Genomic DNA, 20671 nt, shown 5'->3' with positions numbered 1-20671 from the left:
GTGTGAAAGAAGGGTACACAAAACAAATAACCCGATAAGATACAAAGAAACAGATAAACTGATAAAAAAGAAAATAAGAGAAGCTAGAGAAAGATGGCTAAGTGAGCAATGCCAGGAGTTGGAACAACTGGAGCGAAAATATGACTTTTTTAATGTACACAAAAAGATTAAAGAAATGACAGGAAGGAGAAGAACAACACAGATAGGACAGATCAAAGATACAGATGGTATACTCATAACAGATTTACAACAAAAAATGAATCGATGGACAGAATACATATCACAACTTTTTGATGACAAAGATAGACAAGAAATCTCAAACGAATATACAGATGATACAGGGCCTGATATAATCAGAGAAGAAATAGATTATGCAATCAAACAAGCGAAAAGTGGTAAGGCCCCCGGTCCTGATGAAATTCCCGTAGAACTGCTCAAACTTATGGACGATGAATCTATTAAAATACTCCTAGATCTATTTAACACAATATATAGAACTGGAATAATACCTAGGGAATGGCTCCGTTCGACCTTTATACTACTGCCAAAAAAGGCAAATACAAGGGAATGCAGCGAATATCGTACGAGAGCTTTGATGAGTCATGCTCTAAAACTGTTCCTGAAAATAATCCATAATAGGATCTATAGGAAATTAGACGCAGACATTAGTAACACTCAGATGGGATTCAGAAAAGGGCTGGGTACAAGGGAGGCTCTGTTTGCAATGAACGTTCTCTCACAGAGATGCTTAGACATGAACCAAGAAATTTACACCTGCTTTATTGATTTCGAAAAGGCCTTTGACAAAGTACAACATGAACCACTAAGACAAATTCTAATAAAGAAAAATATAGACAGCCGAGATATTCGAATTATATGCAACCTATATTGGAATCAAACAGCAAATGTGAAGGTTGAGGGTAGGCTAACAGAAGAAATTCAAATCCGTCGAGGAGTCCGGCAGGGATGCATCTTGTCGCCACTTTTATTTAATCTGTATAGTGAAGCTATTTGTGAACAAGCACTCGAGGAAGAAGATCTTGGTCTGATAATAAATGGTGAGACGATCAACAATATAAGGTATGCTGACGATACGGTTCTCCTAACGGGAACGCTAGTAGAACTACAACATCTCGTTCAAAGTCTCAATATATACTGTAACAGTTACGGCTTGAAAATTAATTTGAAAAAAACTAAATTTATGGTAATCACGAAATCAAAGAACATCAGAGCTAATCTTGTAATAGACAATACAACGATTGAGCGTGTGTCCTGTTATAAATATCTAGGTGCTTGGATCACAGACGATACTGATCAAACAAAAGAGATTAGATGTAGAATAGAAATCGCTAGATCAGTCTTTAATAGAATGCGCAAACTCTTTTGCAATCGTGATATCAATATAAAGTTACGAATACGAATGCTGCGGTGTTATGTCTTTTCTACCCTGTTGTATGGAGTAGAGGCTTGGACACTAAAACAGTTGACCACAAAAAACATCGAAGCTTTCGAGATGTGGTGCTATAGGCGCATTCTCAGAATATCATGGATGCACCGCGTCACTAACACGCAAGTACTCCAAACTTTAGACAAAAGATGCGAAATTCTAAATGAGATAAAAACTAGAAAGATGGAATACTTGGGGCACATTGTGAGAGGTGAAAAGTACGAACTTTTAAGAAATATCATGCAGGGCAAAATTAAGGGCAAAAGAAGTGTGGGAAGAAGAAAAATATCGTGGCTTCGTAATCTACGTGAATGGTTCGGGTGTAGTTCGATTGAACTTTTTAGGCGCGCTGCTAACAAAGTCGCAGTGGCCATGATGATTTCCAATCTCCGATAGGAGTGGCACGAGAAGAAGAAGAAACACTAAAAACACGACATATTATACATACAGATAAATTAATACAGTCAAATAACAAGTTGTATCTGAAAGAGATAATATAAATAATATTTTAAAGGGTAAAATGAATATACGGTATGAAATAAAAGAAATACGTTCGTTTTACAACTTATATATTTGATAAATACTTAAAAATTTAGTTCAATTAACAAAGTTCTTATTAGAAAAGTTATTATTAAAAAAACAAAATTGAATATCTGCCGAATATCACAGTGGAAATACTATATAGAAATAAAAATAATTATGTTGCAGTTGTTAATAAGAAATTTTAAGATATTTAGGATGAAGTATATTTGAGTATTCTCAAGAATAGCACGATCTACATTACTTATAAGATTTTTTATGAATACTATTAATATATTCTCTGAAGTACGGGCCATTACTTTGTTTACATATTTGTATACTAACCTGTGGAACATTAATCCTGAAGATTTTTTATTAACATTGCAACTACGTTGAGAACAATAAACCATTATGATGCACTATCACAATATAATATTACAGTTTTTATAAAAGTATTATAAAACTAAAAATATTCTAAAAACAACAAACGTAAACAATCATACATGATCTGTCAAAACGATCATAACAATATGGCCGAAGTGAGGTCGTTTTTAGTCACGTGATGCCCTCTATATAGATTCTAACTCGATGGTTTCTAAGCACTGCCTCCCTTCACCAGACGCAGGCCAGCTAACCGGCAGCTAATCAGTTGTGACTCGTGACTCAGTGTTCGAGATACCTCGGCTTAGCGTGCACTTATTTTTGCATTATAAAAGCGTACGTATTGTAAAATTTTAATTGTCGTAGTTGACTTTCATTGATTGACGAGAGTACAGACATAGCACAATGTTCTCAGTTCATTGTTTATGTTCGGTATATTGAAAACGAATAAATGAAAGACGAGCTACTCTTTTCTACAGAGTTGGAGACCACGACAAAAGCTATTGATGTTATGAAAGCAGTGTCAGACTTTTTTGACAAACATGAACTCTCTTGGAAAAAACTGATCAGTGTATGTACCAATGGCGCGCCTTCAATGCTTGATTCTCGCTCAGGATTTGTACAATTAGTAAGAGAGAAAAATGCTGATGTGACTGGGATACATTGTGTTATACATCGACAAGCCTTGGTAGCAAAAACTCTTTCAAATGAACTGAATGCTGTCTTAAAGTTGTGTATTAAAGTAGTGAATTACATAAAAAACAAAGCGTTGAATACTCGACTGTTTAAAACTCTTTGTAAAGATTTAGGGAGTTATCACAAAACACTGCTATTTCATACAGAAGTACGATAGCTCTTAAAAGGAAACATGTTGGCAAGATTATTTGACCTTCGAGATGAAGTAATCATCTTCTTGGAACAGCAAAAGCAAAATAAACTAAGCATAGCCTTCAAAAAACATTTTGCTCAAGTAATTCTGGCTTATTAGTCAGACATCTTTGACTTGATGAACAGCCTTAACCTAAAACTGCAGGTTGGAGACTCAAATATAGTTACTCATCGTGATGCGATCAAGATGTATATTGAGAAATTGCAACTTTGGGGGCGTAATATATCAGCAAACCCCTGCAATTATTTGAGTTTCCCTAAAGTAGAATCAATCTCAGAAGAAACACGCTTCAAGGATATTTATGAAGGATCAAGTTTGAAAATCCAAATATCAAACCATTTGGAGAGCCTAATTGAAGAGTTCCAGAAATACTTCGCAAACACTTGTGACGATAGTATTTTCAGAATGTCAATTGACCCATTCCATGTCAACATAGGCTCCCTGCTTGAATAACTTCAAGAAGATCCTTTGCAACACAACTTTGATATAATGGACAAAGCTTCATTTTGGTTAAAATATTTGAAAGTGTATCACGGGAAGCTCTTCGTTTATATTTGCCTTTTTCAAGCACCTATTTGTGCGAAAAAGCATTTTCAACACTTGTGGCAATTAAAACCGAGGGCCCCAAGTCCATTAGAACAAATAAAAAGTTTCTTTTGAATGAAATATTTGCAATTAAAAATAACTAACTTATTAAAATAAACAGGGGAAAGTTTTCAGAGACTTTCGGCCCTCGGTAATCATGTAGTTTTTCATTTTGCCTTTAAATTTTTCAAAAATATTTATTAGTTTTCTTAAGATTCGAAAAAAAATAAATACATTTAAAGCACATTAAACATTTTGTCAGGCGACATTTTGCGCCTATGCCCTTTTAAAACAAATTTATAAATCAAAAATCCTAACTAGACATGTATTAAGTAAAAACAGATCCATATTTTGGTAATAAATTTAATCACTTAAACAGAACTTGTCAATCAAAAAACCTAACTGGACATGTTTTAAGTAAAAACAGTCTAGTATTTGGTAATAAAATTAAAACACTTACTTATCAATCAAAACACCTAATTAGACAAGTAATAAGTAAAAACAGACTCGTATCAGGTATGTTAAAGATTTAAACATAATTTTATCAATCAAAAATCCCAACTAGAAAGTAAAAACAGACTCGTATTTTCGTAATAGATTTATATCTGGTTGCACCAACAAATCTTGAGCTCCAGCATAGCCCAGATCAGCTTATAGATAGAGCCGTCTCACTTACTTTGCACCATAATTTTTATCGATCCATTGCACGTAGCAATCCATTGTGACAAACTGAAAATTGATCTAAAACTCAATGGTGTAACGCGTATGTTTCGTAAGTCGAGCTTAAGGCGCGTCTTAAGCTTAAGATCTGTTGGTGCAACCATGCCTAAAACACTTATCAATCAAAAAACCTAACTAAACATGTAATAAGTAAAAACAGACTTGTACCAGGCAATAAAGTGAAACATTTAAACATTAATTTCTCAATCAAAAATCCCAACTAGACATGTATTAAGTAAAAAACCTGGTATTTGGTAATAAAGATAACACTTAGAGCGTAGGCGCAAAATTTCGGACCAATGCTTTTTAAATGCATTCATTTTTTCGAATCCTAAAAAAACTAATAAGTATTTTTGAAAAATTTAAACGCAGAATGAAAGAAAACATTTTTACTGAGGGCCGAAAGTCCTTGAAAACTTCTATAATGTTTATTTTAATAAGTTACAGGGGTGAAAAAAAAAGAGAAAATTTAGTGTGATTGTTAATTTCAAATATCTCATTCAAAAAAACTTTTTGTTTATTCTAAGGGACTTTCGGCCCTCGGTAATAATGTAATCTTTTCATTCTGCGTTTAAATTTTTCAAAAATATTTGTTAGTTTTCTCTGGATTCGAAAAAAATGATTGCATTTAAAAAGCATTTGCCCGAAATTTTGCGCCTACGCTCTTAAACAGAATTTATCAATTAAAAATCCCAACTAGACATGTATTAAATCAAAACAGACTCGTATTAGGTAATAAATTTAAACATAATTTATCAATCAAAAATCCCAACTAGACATGCAATAAGTAAAAACAAACTCGTACATACGCATTAGGTGTAAGTTACCAGACTATAATTACTTGTTTTGCAGGACAGGTTCTTGTGGCACTTAGAATTACACAGAACACTTGCTTTTTTACATTTGCAGCGATTTGAGTTGCATTGGCCACTACAATTGCAGTGACGGAATCTTTGACCACCTAAATTCGAATCTTTACGTGCACATTCCCTGAGACTTATTTCACTATCAGGCACATCATTGACTAAAATAAGTGTTTCCTTGCAGGTGGTAAATTCGTTTCTTGCATAAAGTTGGTTTAAAATACCATGCTTGGTGCCTAGCTTATACAGCCTTTCATCTTTAACAGAAATAATAATGGCAATAATATTTCGGCTATCGGCCTTAGCTCTATCAACTTCTGGAATTCGCACTCTAACACTTTCACCTACTTTTGCAACAGGGAATCTATCATTAGAATGCTTTAACATTCTGTCAGCTTGTTTTATAAGTGACTGTTTAGCAAGATCTCGAATCTCTTGAATTTTCTTTGAAATTCAACTTCAGTGCCATCTTCTTCGTGTTACTTATTTTCTTCAACTCCAATTGTCTTCCCCATTGTCATTGTCTTCCCCATTGACAGCAACTATTACACATGCATTATATTCTATTGGGCTGTTAGCGTTACCGGGATATTCAACTTCGTATGGACTACAGCTAATGCCGGAATGGTAAGCTCTGTTTTTCATAAATTGGATGAACTTTATGCCTTCCGACCACTGACTCGTTTTGTTTGTTTTCAGCCATGTGGCCAACATTTTTTCGATATCTTGGTTCGCTCTCTCTACCGAACCTTGCGACTGGCTGTGTCTGGGTTTTCCGTGGACAATTTTCAGTTCGTCCCACATACTGCAGACTTTCAATAATCGTATTTGCGAATTCTCGACCATTATCACTGTGTAAAATCTTTGGAGCTCCAAATATGGTAAACACTTCCAACAATGCTCTGAGTTGGACAAATTTGGCAAGGTGGTCTTGATAGATCATAATAAATTTATAGTTACCATCCGCTTCTGACTGCATGTCAATAAGATCGACTTGACATCTCGAATTAAATGCACTACTTAAAATTGGCTTCACAACGAGTCCTTTTTTTGGAATACTCATTTTTTTTTTGACACGGTACACAAAGATTTAAGTAAACCTTGACAAACTCCACAGTGATGTTCTTATATTTCGTCTTAAGTTCTTTCATCATTCTGTTGCGGCCACCAGGTCCAATTGAAATATGAGTCTCGTGAATGATATCGTAAGTTTCCTCCATAAATAGATAATAAACAATAGGATCTGTCGTTTTTGACTGGCACAACGAGTTTCTCGACATTACCAATTTTTACAATATCATACCGTGATAACCGTTGATATTCTTCGGGTGTTTTGTGAGAAGTCTTGTCTTTGGTTGTTTTAACTTTAATTAAAAATGCATAATACTCATCTCTGGTGAATAACTGATGATTGTTTCCTTTTCCAGATTTAAGCGTATCAATTTGATCGCTAAATCGTGCTTTCATGGACTCGAAATCACTCATTGTAAAATAAGTTAGTAGGTATGCACAGAACACTCGAAACTTTACACCGCTTGTTCAACTAAACAAAAATGTTTTACAACGACACAGAACCGCTTCCGACTACAGATTTACTATCACTGTGGTAATACGCGCGCCTTATTTTAACACTGGTATGTCGCAGTGACTAATACACTTACTTCCCTCCACGCAAGCTTCTAAGAACTTATTGGTATTCAACATTTATCACGTTTACCGTTTGAATACGGGATTTATTAATAATAACCGGCCAATGTGATTATTTCTGATATATTTATTACTTTTATCTCGGGTTGTATTAATAGTAACCGGTAATTATGAATAATTCCCATTTAATCATATTTACCGTAACATTATATATATATATATATATATATATAGTGTGACCCATTTAGATTGGAAACAGCTCTATAAAATTTGAAGTTGTTAACCGATTTTAAACAATTTTTTTTAATGTCATGTAATAAAAGGTCTATTGCGGGACAAAATATGAAATATTTAGTTAAATTTTCACTGCAGTCTACGATACTTTTTCTTCGTCGAAAATGGAGAATTTGTATTAGCGATTTTTTTATTAAAAAAATTTCTACGCCACTGGATTTAGAGTGGCTTCAAATAGATAAGACAAAAATTTCATTAAAATATATTTATTAATAACGAATTCAAACTTATTATTAACTTTACATGCTACAACTTAAATCTCAGTTGCCATGACTACGATATTACTGTTTGACATTATTTGTGTCATACAAATTTCAGTGCTAGCATAAATTTATCCATAATATCTACAACAATATTTACTTCAAATTCTTTTAATAATATTTTGTGTCATGGCTGCAAGATTAAGTTTGAGAAAAAAAATTGAAATTATACGTCTTTTGGGAGATAACGATAGAAGTGCCAGGGAAGTTTGTACAATATTTAATGACAGACATGTGGATCGTCCTAATATTAGTTGCGATACGGTCATCGAGTTAGAATCTATGGATCACGTCCATCACATCATATCACGTGACTAAAAACGACTTCGCTTCGGCCATATTGTTAAGATTGTTTTGACACTTTTGACAGATCGTATATGTTTGTTTACGTTTGTTGTTTTTCGAATATTTTTAGTTTTATAATACTTTTATAGAAACTGTAATAATATATTGTGACAGTGCATAATAATGGTTTCTTGTTCTCAACGTAGTTGCAGTAGCAGAAGCAATGTTAATAAAAAATCTTCAGGAATAACGTTCTACAGGTTAGTATACAAATATGTAAACAAAGTAATGGCCCGTACTTGAGAGAATAAATTAATAGTATTTGACTATATTAATTTATCTTTATGTATAATATATCGTGTTTTTAGTGTTTACAGCGGGATAAATAAATCATGGTTTATTAAAAATGTATTGCACTTTTTTAGATTATGATTAAATCTTCTGAATAACTAGTCATATTTTTATAGTAGTTTTAATATTATTGAGTCCGGCCATGATCCCACCGCCATATCGGTATCATCGTTAGCCACGCCTACCTACTCCGTTTTTAATACACACGTTAATATGCTCATAGTTTCTCCATAGATTCTAATTCGATGGGTACGGTAAACAAAATAAATAGAATATTTAATGAATATGGTGCAGTATCAAAACTAATTTTAAAAAATAACCCGTTACAAAGAAGAAGAGGAAATGATCAGATCATTTTAGATCATTTCAGAAATAACCCTAATGCCAGTTTAAGGAATGCCAGTTTATATTTGAATGTGCCTCGAGAGAGTATTCGGCGATGTCTTAAGGTAAATAATATTAAACCTTTCAAATCAAAATTCTTACACACATTACAAGAAGGCGACGAAGCAAAACGTTTAGAATATTGTTTATGGGCCCAAGGGGAATATTTAAACAATATAAATTTTCTAAAAAACGTGTTGTTTACCGACGAAGCCACTTTCACTACAAATGGAGTAGTATCATCACAGAATTGTCGCTATTGCACAGCAGATAATCCCCATTGGGTAATAAACTGTAAAAGCCAGTATTCTCAAAAAATCAATGTCTGGTGTGGTATACTAAACGAGCGAGTTATTGGTCCTTTCTTTTTTGAAGAAAACTTGAACTCACAGAACTTTTTAGAATTTTTAAACACCGACTTGTGTTGTTCATTACGCCAGAACCGTGAAGCAATGGCTAAATGAAAATTTTCCGAACCGTTGGATAGGCCGGGGTAGTCCGTTGATAGATTGGCCACCCAGATCTGCAGATCTCACAATTTTAGACTTCTTTCTCTGGGGAGTTATCAAACAAAAAGTTTACCAAACCCGTGCAAGAGACGTAAACGAACTTCGTGCAAGAATTCGACAGGCATGTGCAGAAATTACTCCCCAACAACTAAGAAATGTAATTAGAAATATTCATAAACGCTACGACAAACGTATCCAATTAGATGGTGGATTGGTAAAGGCAACTAGGATTTAAACTAAAATTATGTTTCCATATTTCTGTTAATACAGAGTGTTTTTTTTAACGTTAATACAGAGTGTTTTTTTCTTAGTGAGTTTTAAAATTTTAAGTTGTCATAAGTTTGTTATTAATAAATATATCTTACTTAATGAAACTTTTGTCGTAGCTATTTGAAGCCACTCTAAATCCAGTGGCGTAGAAATATTTTTAATAAAAAAATCGCTAATACAAATTCTCCATTTTCGAAGAATAAAAAGTATCGTAGAATGCCCTGAAAATTTAACTAAATATTTCATATTTTGTCGCGCAATAGATCTTTTATTACATGACATTAAAATAAAATTTGGTTAAAATCGGTTAACAACTTCAAATTTTATAGAGGTGTTTCCAATATAAATTTGTCACACTGTATATATATATATATATATATATATATATATATATATATATAAATATATATAAATATATATAAATATATATAAATATATATAAATATATATAAATATATATAAATATATATAAATATATATATATATATATATATATATATATATATATATATATATATATATATATATATATATATAAATTATGACAATTTGACACTATACTTATTCCAATTTCTATTGAGTGAATGAGGTGTGAGTGCCTACTCACCTCACTCACTTACCCAACCACTGACTCACTCACCTCGCCCTCCTCATTCCCTCGCCTGACTCACTCACTCACCTCACCGACTCCTAAATGCCTATGACTCCATTAATTTTGCTTCGATCACTCTGAAATTTTAACTGGATACTCATGGAGAGTTAGACTATCGAATAAAAAAACTCAAAAAAAATACCTGACCCCCCCCCCTTCCTCCCTTCCTTAAGATGACTCAAGAATATAGTTTCAGAACAATAAACGTATTTTAAACTGAAATTGGTTCATTCTCAATAAATATAGTAAAATAAAAACCGTATATTTTATTATTGTCAGAGTGGTTCTTGTCACTGAAAACTAATACACTCCAAACAGCTTTTAGGTGCCCTTCTTTTCGTGCATTTAACGATTATACGTTTTGATTAGGTACTTGCTACATTTATTACAATAAAGAAAATCCTTGTATTGTTTTTTTGTTGTTGTTTTCACTAAATATATTTAATAGTTACCATTTTTTTTTATTTACAGATAAATATGCCGCCCTTTGGCCTTTCATAGGAATATGCGCCGAAGTTATCATTTTATGTGCCATTATTATAGTATATGAGAAGAAGCGTAATAAGACCGAACTCGAAGAAAGTGATACAGACCAAAGTCCAGACCAGTAAGTAGTTTTTATAGCATTTGGTAGAATTAAAATTTATATTTAATAAATAGTTCAATATACAGTTTGCAAACCCATAAATAAAAATTATACTGTCGGTTTAGTCAATGTCTGCCACTTGTAAATAGAGACCCAATGAAAAAAATTAGAGCAGACCTTAGAATAAGCCTTCCTTCCTATTTTATTCTGACCCGCGAAGCTTCAATTTAGCCTATTTATCCTTTTGGAGAGTTTTGAATCTTGATCGATGACACCCCAGTCTCTAAGATGAATTTCAGTGTGTCAGTAGTTTATGGTACATACATTTTGTTTGGTAAATTAAATACTTGGATAAAGGCCAATGTCAGACGATCATTATTGTCTAGGCCAGATATTTTTAGGTTTTAAATTAAATTTTAGGTGTGTGCAATATTTTTTTGTTATATTAACATTCTAATTTACTGTTTATCTGCAAAATATTTATCTTCTCTTGCATGCTTATTCTATAGATTAGTTTACATCGGGAATAAATAATGGAATTTTACATATAAACATATACAGAGTAATTAACCAGTGTCAGATCGAATCGGGAGAGATAGAAAATAAACTTTATACAAATGTATAGCTTAACATTTTAAAATTGTTTTCAAATATACAGTACTAGCTGACCCGGTCAACTTCATACCACTTTAGATAAATGTTCCGTTGCTCCGTTCTAATAACTTTTTTATATTAGGATTAAATTAATGAAGTTTAATATAAGTTCAGAAAAGAGCTAATTCACATGGAAACAAATAAACCATTAGCAGAATGGGTTGCACTCGTGTCGACTATTTTCATTGAATGACCTTGTGATATACTATATATTTCGTTATATTCCCAGGCAAGAGAATGAACAAAGTGGATGGTTTACCTGCACGTTAACAAACTACGTACAAATAACCATGTGAGAAACAATTATTTTCTATATTTAGCCCACAAACATTCTCGGAATGACAACTTCTTCTTATTGCGTCGACTGCCGTTCGAAGGTTGGCAATCCAAATGGTAATTGTAGCTTTGGAAACAGCTGCACGAAAGATTTTTGTTAATGAGTGGTCAAGCCTTTCAGCCATGAGTTCTGGCGTCTTTTTACAGATCTTTTGCCCTACTTTACCTTCCAATAGGATTCTGAGTAATTCATATATTTCACCTCTCAACATAAGACCCAGGTATCGTGTGCCTCCAGTAAGTTGTCGTTCTATCGTTTTCGTAGTCTTCTTACTAATCGTCTTCTTATCGGGGAACCGTCTGTCTCTCGTCTTTACTATTCTATTTTTTGTCATTCTGCTTATATGGTTGTTCCATTCTACTCTTCTATTTATTACCCAGTCCTTGATGTTCTCCACCTTGCATATACGTTGTATATCTGTACTTCTAGCTCTGTTCCATTGTGTCTTACCATAAATTTTTCTGAGAGTTTTCATCTCTGATGTGCCCTCTCTGTGTCAGGTCGTGTTTCTGCCACGTATGACATTGGTCTGATGACTGTTTTATAAATTCTGCCTTTCATTTCTTTCTCAATATTTTTATTCCTCCATATTGTTTCATTTAGCCAACCTGCTGCTCTGTTTGCTTTATTCACTTGACCTTCTACTTCTGTTTCGAGCTTTCGAATATAAAAGATTTATATCTTTTTTTTTTTTCGGCAATCGTATAATTATTTTGCTACGCCAAATATTAATCCTGTTCTCACCTTTTTTCTCCTAACATCTTTTCGTCTCAATCATCTTGATCATCATACCTAATTATGCTTGTTCACAGGTTGATTTTCTATATTAATAGATTCATTCGATTCAACTTTCCTGAGAAGTATCTCCTTTCAATAATTACTTATAGACACTTACGTCAAAGGAACCACTGTATACCTGTAATATTACTTGCCCTGACTTCACGGAGTGATATGGAACAACACTCTAACCAAAGAAAACAAAAAGAGGATCTTTCAAAGCATAGTGATGAATATTACCCTATATGGAGCGGAAGTATGGCCAATGACAACAACAATACGAAATAAAATAAGAACAATTGAACTGGACTTTATGAGAAGATGTCTACAAATCACAAGAGCGGATAGAATAAGAACGGAGAAAATATGGAACAGAATGGAAGTAAAATGCTTAATTACAAAAAAGTTGGAAAACAAAGCCCTGCAGTGGTACGGGCATGTACAAAGAATGCCAGAGCATAGCTGGCCGAAAAGAATATTAAACTGGGACCCGCCGGGAAGAAGACGGAGAGGAAGACCTGCTACAAGATGGAAAACATACGTCGGAAATGCTATGATAGATAGAGACCTCAGAGAAGGTGACTGGGAGAATAGAGTGCTGTGGAGGACGAAAACGGCGAACTCATAATGGGAAAAGCCGAAGAAGAAGAATCTTGACAAAGACAAGGGTTTCCTGCCGAAACTTCGATTCAATGGGCAATAAAATCTAGTTCCAAATTTAATATTACTTATTGAACCTAAACCCAAGAATCGCTAATTTTTATATATATATATATATATATATATATATATATATATATATATATATATATATATATATATATATATATATATATATATATATGTGGGGCCTGCGTAGCGCAAGCGGTAGGATGCTTGCCTGGCACGCCGGAGGTTCAGGGTTCGAATCCTACCGCCGGCAAGAACAACTAGACATTTTTAAAAATGTCTATAGGCCCCAGGTCGACTCAGCCTGAATAAAATGAGTACCTTGGGTAAAACCAGGGGTAATAATAGGCGGTTGAAGCGTAGCACTGGCCATGTTACCTTCCTTGTATACCGTAGGCCCTAGTTATAGCAGACTACCCTGCTATACTCCCAAAGCCGCGAAGCGGTATAAAACGGGAGACTATTATATTATATATATATATATATATATATATATATATATATATATTTATTTATTTAACAGGTGAACAGTCTTGCTTTACTGCTTCCAGTCATTTCTTCTTTGGATGTCCTCTTCTTTTTACCCATTTCTCCCTCCTTCAGTATTGTTTTAACATTTCTCGATTCTCTCGCAGTAATTATTGCTTTTCCATACATCCTCATTATTTCTTTATTTGTGTGTCTTCTACACTCGCAGTTTAATTATTCTTGGCACATTTTTTGATTGCAGTATTGAATTTAGTGACCCTACAACTCCTCTCATATGTTTTTTCGTTCTGGCTAGTATCACCATATCATCCGCGTATGCTACTCATTGTTCCTTGCTATTGAAAATACTCCGGTTTTGTGCCATATTTGATCTTCTTACGATTTGTTCTAATACTAAGTTGAATGAATTCGTTGATAACGAATCCTCCTGTTTTAAACCTCAATTCAGTGTAAATTGACTTAAAAAGCTTTCTTCCCTTGTTACTCTGTTTCTCGTCATTCTCACTAGCCTTATGAGCTTTTCTGGCATTTCTTATGTTCTCATGAGCTCATAAAGCATCCTTCGGCTTATGGAGTCATATACCTGTTTAAAATCGATAAATAACATATGCAATCCTTCTTCTTCTTCTTTTTATGTAAACTTGACTCTGTTTTTCAATGTGCCTCCAGTAACTTGCCGTTCCATCGTTTACGTGGTTTTCCTACTGACCGTCTTCCTATTGGGGAACCGTCTCTTGCCGTCTTTACTACTCTATTTGTTGTCATTCGGCTTATATGATCGTTCCATTCTCTTCTTCTATTTCTTACCTAGTTATTGATGTTCTCCACCTTGCAACTACGTCGTATATATGTACTTTTAGCTTTGTCCCATAGTGTCTTTCCATCAATTTTTCTAAGTGTTTTCATCTCTGCTGTTTCTAACAAATCCTTTTTGTCCTCTCTGTCAAGTCGTGTTTCTACTGCGTATGTCATTATTGGTCTGATAACTGTTTCGTAAATTCAGCCTTAGATTTCTTTTCCTATATTTCTATTTATCTAAATTTCATTCAGGCAGCCTGCGGCTCTGTTTGCTCTATTCACTTGATCTTCCACTTCAGTTTCGAACTTTCCGTAGCTAGATAATGTGATACCTAGATATTTAAACTCCATCACTTGTTCTATTATCCGACCGTCTAGCTCCAATATACATCTTAGTAAATTTGCTGTTGTAACCATGCATTTTGTCTTTTTTGGGGAAATTAACATGTTAAATTTTCTGGCGGTTATATTAAATTGGTGCAGTATATGTTGTAAATCGTCTTAACTTTGGGAGAGTAGTATTGCGTCGTCTGCATAGCAGATTATTTTAAGTTGTTTTCCCCCATTTGGTATCCTTTTTTAGTTCTTACTTTTTTTATTATTTTATCCATAAACAGGTTGAACTCAATTGTTCTGAATTAATCAATCTCAAAATAATCTCAACTGAATTAATTTTAACTTACTTATTTGATCAGTAGTTAATCTTCCTGGTCTAAAACCCTCCCTGGTTTTCTCAGTAACTTTGTTTTCATATTGCATTAATCTTTTCCCAATAATTTTTGAAAGTATTTTATAGACTACTTCTAATAGTGCTATAATCTATAGTTTTCGCACTCGCGTTTTGTCGTCATTTCTTTAGATAGGACAAATAAGAGCGCTATTCCATTGTTTCGGCATTTCTTCCTTTTGCCAAACTGCTAATTTTAAGAGGAATATTGTTTCTTTCAGTCTTTCGCCGCCTTCCTTAAAAATCTCAGCTGGGATGCCACCTTTTCCTGCCCTTTCGTTATTTTTTAGATCTCTTATTATTTCTTTAACTTCATTCAAAGTTGGTTCCTCGCACGTCACTTCTTCATCTTCTTGCCAATTATCATTAACTTTTAGTTCCTCTTATTGGTCTGTATTTAGCAGGTCTTCGAAGTATCCCGCCCATCTGTTTAATTTTTCTGTTCTTTCTCCTAGAAGTAAACCTTCTTTGTTTCCACAGTACTTTGTATTATTCTGTTTAGTTTCTCTGGATTTCTTAACTTCTTGATAGAAATTTTTTTACCTCATGGTTTATGTAGGCTTCTTTTATATTTTTCAATTGCTTTTCTAGCTGTTCTCTTTTCTTCTTTCTGCAGATTCGTATTTCTTTTCTTCCGGCTACATAGTTTTCGATCGTATTTTGGGTATTTTTTCTGTCTCTTTGTAGTTTGGGCCTGTTTCTGCTTGCCAAAGCATTCCTTCATTTTTCATCGAACCAGTCTTGACATCTCTTGCACGTTTATGCACTCTTCTTATATACTTTCCTGCTACTTCCGACATGACTATCTGTAGGGTCTGCCATTCTTCTTCTATTTCCTGCTTGACTGGATTCTCTAGTCTTTTATTTATTTCTTTTTCTAGCCTGTTAATTATTATATTAAAGTTTATTCGTTTACCAAATTCCCATCAGTAAACATGAGCACGTGTTGATATTCGCCGTCTCATTCGTCAAGAGGCTATAAAATATAATTTATTACCGTAAGCGAGACAGATTCTCATGTTACAGATCCCAACTTGCCATCATTTTAAATTCTAATTGTATCGTGTTGATTTTTAAGTTAATATATTGTGTTATATTTGTTATAGTTATTGTTAAGTTATTTACTGGTCGTGTTATTTTTTAGAGTTTAGTTTAATTGTGATATAATGATTGAATTTTAAGAAATTCTTACACTAACAGTTTCAAAAGTAAATATTTTTAAAAATCATATGATACATAGGTCGTACATCAGTACGATCCTGTTTGGCTTACACGTGGTTCTATTGACGAGTGCGAATTTGTAGAATGAATAGGGTTTAGTGTATGTATGTTGGTATCTGCCTCACTGTAATTCATGCAATCGACTATTGCTTTATCATGTTTGCTTTCTATGACGATATGGTATATATATATATATATATATATATATATATATATATATATATATATATATATATATTATATATATATTAAACTCTTAAATATTGGGGAAATCTATCTGCTGCAAGATTTGCAGATTTCCCCAATATTTAAGAGTTTACTATCTGCAAAGATTAAATTTCTTTTCTATATATATATATATATATATATATATATATATATATATATATATATATATATATATATATATACATATATATATATATATATATATATATATATATATATATATATATATATATATATATATATACAGAAAATTGGTTGATAACAGCTGACTCAAATTTTGGGGGTAAACAGCTGATAGACAAAGTATACTCTTTTTACTATATCCAATATATTTCGCCTATTTTCGTAGGCATCAACATTATTTATTGTTATGTATAATTGCTTCCAATCAAACATCTTGACAAACATTCTCACTTAGTAAGTAAAAAAAAACTTATTTATCATATTGTATCGAAATAGCCCATCTCTGATACGTAATACAATATGTAAGATATACCTAATGACCATCATTGTAGCTTTTCCTGATGATGTCTATGCAAATACGCGAAATATATTGGATATAAAAAAGAGTATACTTTGTCTATCAGCTGTTTACCCAATTATTTCTCTCCTTTGTATAAAATAAACAAAGCTGTAGGTACACGAAAAATGGGGATTGTATAACAAATAACAAAAGGTAGAAAAACTAATACAAATTTGTAAAAATATCTGAAATCTTTTTCGGCGTACACTTCTAGCAATATTTTTAGAGATTTAAGATATAAACGGAAAATGTTGATGGGTTTTAAAATAAATGTAAACGAATCAGTCTAAATATTTTATATAATATGGTCTTTAAACTTCAATCGAATGTTGTTTTTCAATTTTCCAGAAAGAATACATCAGACCACGGGAAAGATGCAAACCTAAGGCACAGACAGTGAAGAACTAGACAAGAGGTAAAAAAGCAGTACAGCATAATAAAATAGAATATAAAGTTAAGAACTATATAGAAGTTAAACAGTTATATTCGTCATGTGTAGTTGGGACTATTCGCCTCAACAACATTTCGCTCGAAGGTGTTTGGAGGTACTGTACAAAAAAACTAAAATTTAGGTTAGGTTTAAATTGTTAAAAAGCCTTCCCACTGGTTTGCCTTAGATAACAGCCTTTTTATTGTAGGTTAAATATGCATGTTGTTTTCTATTTTTGAAGAAGTTTTCCGTTACTTATAATTTTTAGTACTTAAAATATGTAGATATTGTAAAATCATTGTTATGCAACTAAATGGGCTGATATTTAACGTGAACGAAATGTCATACCATTGTATATATTTATAACATAAGAATAAAAGAGAAAATGTACACTCCTGTTCATACATTATTGCATTGTTAAAAAAATTAAGTTTTTATTTGTGGACTGTTTTTTTCATTTATATGTCATCGTTTTTTCGATTTTTGTGATAATGGATACAAATGAAAAAGTACTTCATATGATCCACGAATCTTTCTGGAGACGTACTCGGTTCATTCGATAAATAAGAATAGAATATATATTGCACTCTATGTCTTTCTGATCGGTACTTGTAGATTTCAGCTAAATAGAGCTGCCTCAATTTCACTACTCAGCGCTTCTCTTTTTGTCCAGTGTCATATGACAACCACAACGTTTTGTGGCAAAATTCCAAAGTTTAAGGTTATTTGAGAGCAATTAGAGACTGTCTCGACCAACACAAATTTTTAAAATTCTAAAATTTAAAAAAGTTCATAAACGAAGAACTTAGATTGTCATAAAAATCCATAAAACAATCATTGGAACTTTTTTAAACTTGAGTGTGGTGGTATTATAAGCGATATAACAACACATCAAGTATACTTTAAAGATAAGGTTGTATTAATTAAAGTTTTTGAAGGAAATTAAGAAACGATTTACTTGCCGAATGCTTCTTAAAGCAGCTATAGTATTTATTATTTTAAATATACTCACAATTTATTACCTATAATCGCATAATAGATATTTTGCATCAAATATTCGTGCACTTAACAAAGCAAGATTTTACCAAACCGATTTTAGTTGAAAACATTCATTAAAGCTGCTTAAGCGATGGAATGAAATAGTATTTACTTTGAATTTATTTCAGATTTTAAATTCTTAGAAGTGAGAATTTGTCTATAAAAAAATGGGAATAACTATTTTCATTTCTTTAAAAGCGTGTACATTTTATATGATTAATGTAGATAACTACTTTTAGGGACTAGTGATAAAACAAAAATAATTATATATACAACCAAAGACCTATGCATTACTTAAACAATTATAAGGAAATTCGTGAAGTAGACGTGAATTTGATACATAAGATAATAATTTCTATCCACTGCTCATTTTAAGCTTTTATATCTTTACAAAAGGTGTTAGTGGGATTGGGTTTTCTTTGTTGGTTAACTTTGCTCCTTTGTGTACTACGAGGAAAAGACGTTCGCTGTCTTTACTATTTTTAGTTCTTATTAGTGAAGTCCAAACATCTCCAAAGTTATGTTACATATATTTGTGTATGTCTGAACGATGATTCTCAATCGTTAGTTTGCACACCGGACATATAGTGTGTGTGGTGTAGTTTATTCATATAGATGTCATCCTTATGTTTACTTGCCTACGTCTTACACCTTTTTTGTCAGTCGTAAAACTTCATAAACAAGAGGTGAATAACTGAAACAGTTTTCAACACAGAATTCATAAAGCTATTGCATCCCTATCAAATTTTAAATACAGGTAGTTTTAACAAAAATTTTGTATTATGTATACGTTACTATTTAGGTTGTCTCAATTTTTGTTAAAGAAATTTCTTTCAGAATAACTTCAAAAAATTTTATTTTTAATGTTTTTCTGTGCAACTTTTGCACGAATTTTAAGGTGAGGAATTCTGAGAGTTGTGTTGTTGCAAAAAATGACGAAAAAGACTTCAATTGGACATACCTTAAATCTACTTGCCAAATGTTTGGTCCAAATAATTTTTTAAGCAGTCACTATTCCACCATTTCATCCTATACAAAAAAAAATTCAAGAAATTTCTATCGTTGTAGTAGTATGCTCTGAAATATTCAGATGGACATTCCAAGAATTGACAATAAAAGGATTTCGAATTAGTATTTTATAGTTTGAAGTCTCAATGGTTATATAGTCAACAAATATTAGCATGTTCCTTCCACTACCACCTCTTTTTCAGAACAGTTGCGCTCTGTAGATCACTGGTGCATAGAATTTTAATTTAACATGTTCACTTACTGATTCTATTACAACGTACTCCTGTCGTTTACCAATCAGAAGATCGATAATGTTGTCATAGCTTGCAACCAAATACGATCGAAGCAGCAGTAACATGATGCAGTAGTGTTCATGTGCTTTAAATGAAACAAACTTTTTTTTAAAGAAACAAATAGTCTTAACATATACTTGTTTTAAATATTCCAAAATATTTAGCTTTTTAACATTCCCATCAATATTTTATTCATTAAATTCCGCTTAACGGAATATTAAGGATGTATTCAAAACTGTTTGCTATAACATACAGGAGTAGTAGTAAATCATCCAGAACAAATTATTAGCCAAAACGATCTTATTGGTGGAAAAAAATTATCTAGTGTTTTTATTTTAAGGCTAATTTGCAGTTTTAAAAAAATATGTACGTGGAAAATCCATTCTCTTAATGTAGATTGTATATTATATGAGGCCTTTATCATTATATAATATTAACAGTCCTGTTCACACCTCATCTGGGTGTTAGTTTTCGCATTACTTTTCGTTCATACACCTTTGCGTATATATTATTTTGTGAATATTTCTTTTTATTTTGTTTATTTCACTGTTACTATATAATTTTAGTTTATGTCAATATTATTTAATAAATTTTTTAAAATTATTTTTTGTTTTTTTTTATCCGTCCCCTCATCTCCTTATTATTTATTTTGTTTAAAAAGTGTTACAAACATTCCTAAAAAAGAGTATCAAGGTAATGAAATATAATAAAGTTGTCTTACCAAAAGAAAAAAGTTAATCGAGATATTTTTCTATTTTCTAAATATATAATGCTGTTAAAAAATTACAAGAATAATCTAAGTTCAAATTAAAAACATGTCTCTTTTTGAAGGTCTTT

At 32.3% G+C, this 20671-nt stretch overlaps 1 protein-coding gene across 1 annotated transcript in view; it reads left to right on the top strand.

The window, feature by feature from the left end:
• Nucleotides 1-20437, top strand: part of Bsg (immunoglobulin domain-containing protein Bsg) — a 109831-nt gene extending 89394 nt beyond the window's left edge. Inside the window, exons 6-7 of the mRNA XM_072531966.1 lie at nt 10528-10663; nt 17414-20437. Coding sequence (XP_072388067.1) covers nt 10528-10663; nt 17414-17465 — 188 coding nt within the window. The 3' untranslated portion in view covers nt 17466-20437. The remainder of the gene's footprint in view (nt 1-10527; nt 10664-17413) is intronic.
• Nucleotides 20438-20671: the final 234 nt, after the last annotated feature.

The sequence above is a fragment of the Diabrotica undecimpunctata genome, chromosome 5, assembly GCF_040954645.1.
Source record: "Diabrotica undecimpunctata isolate CICGRU chromosome 5, icDiaUnde3, whole genome shotgun sequence".
NCBI classification, from domain to species: Eukaryota; Metazoa; Arthropoda; class Insecta; order Coleoptera; family Chrysomelidae; genus Diabrotica; species Diabrotica undecimpunctata.
This window is presented reverse-complemented; position numbering and strand designations above follow the sequence as displayed.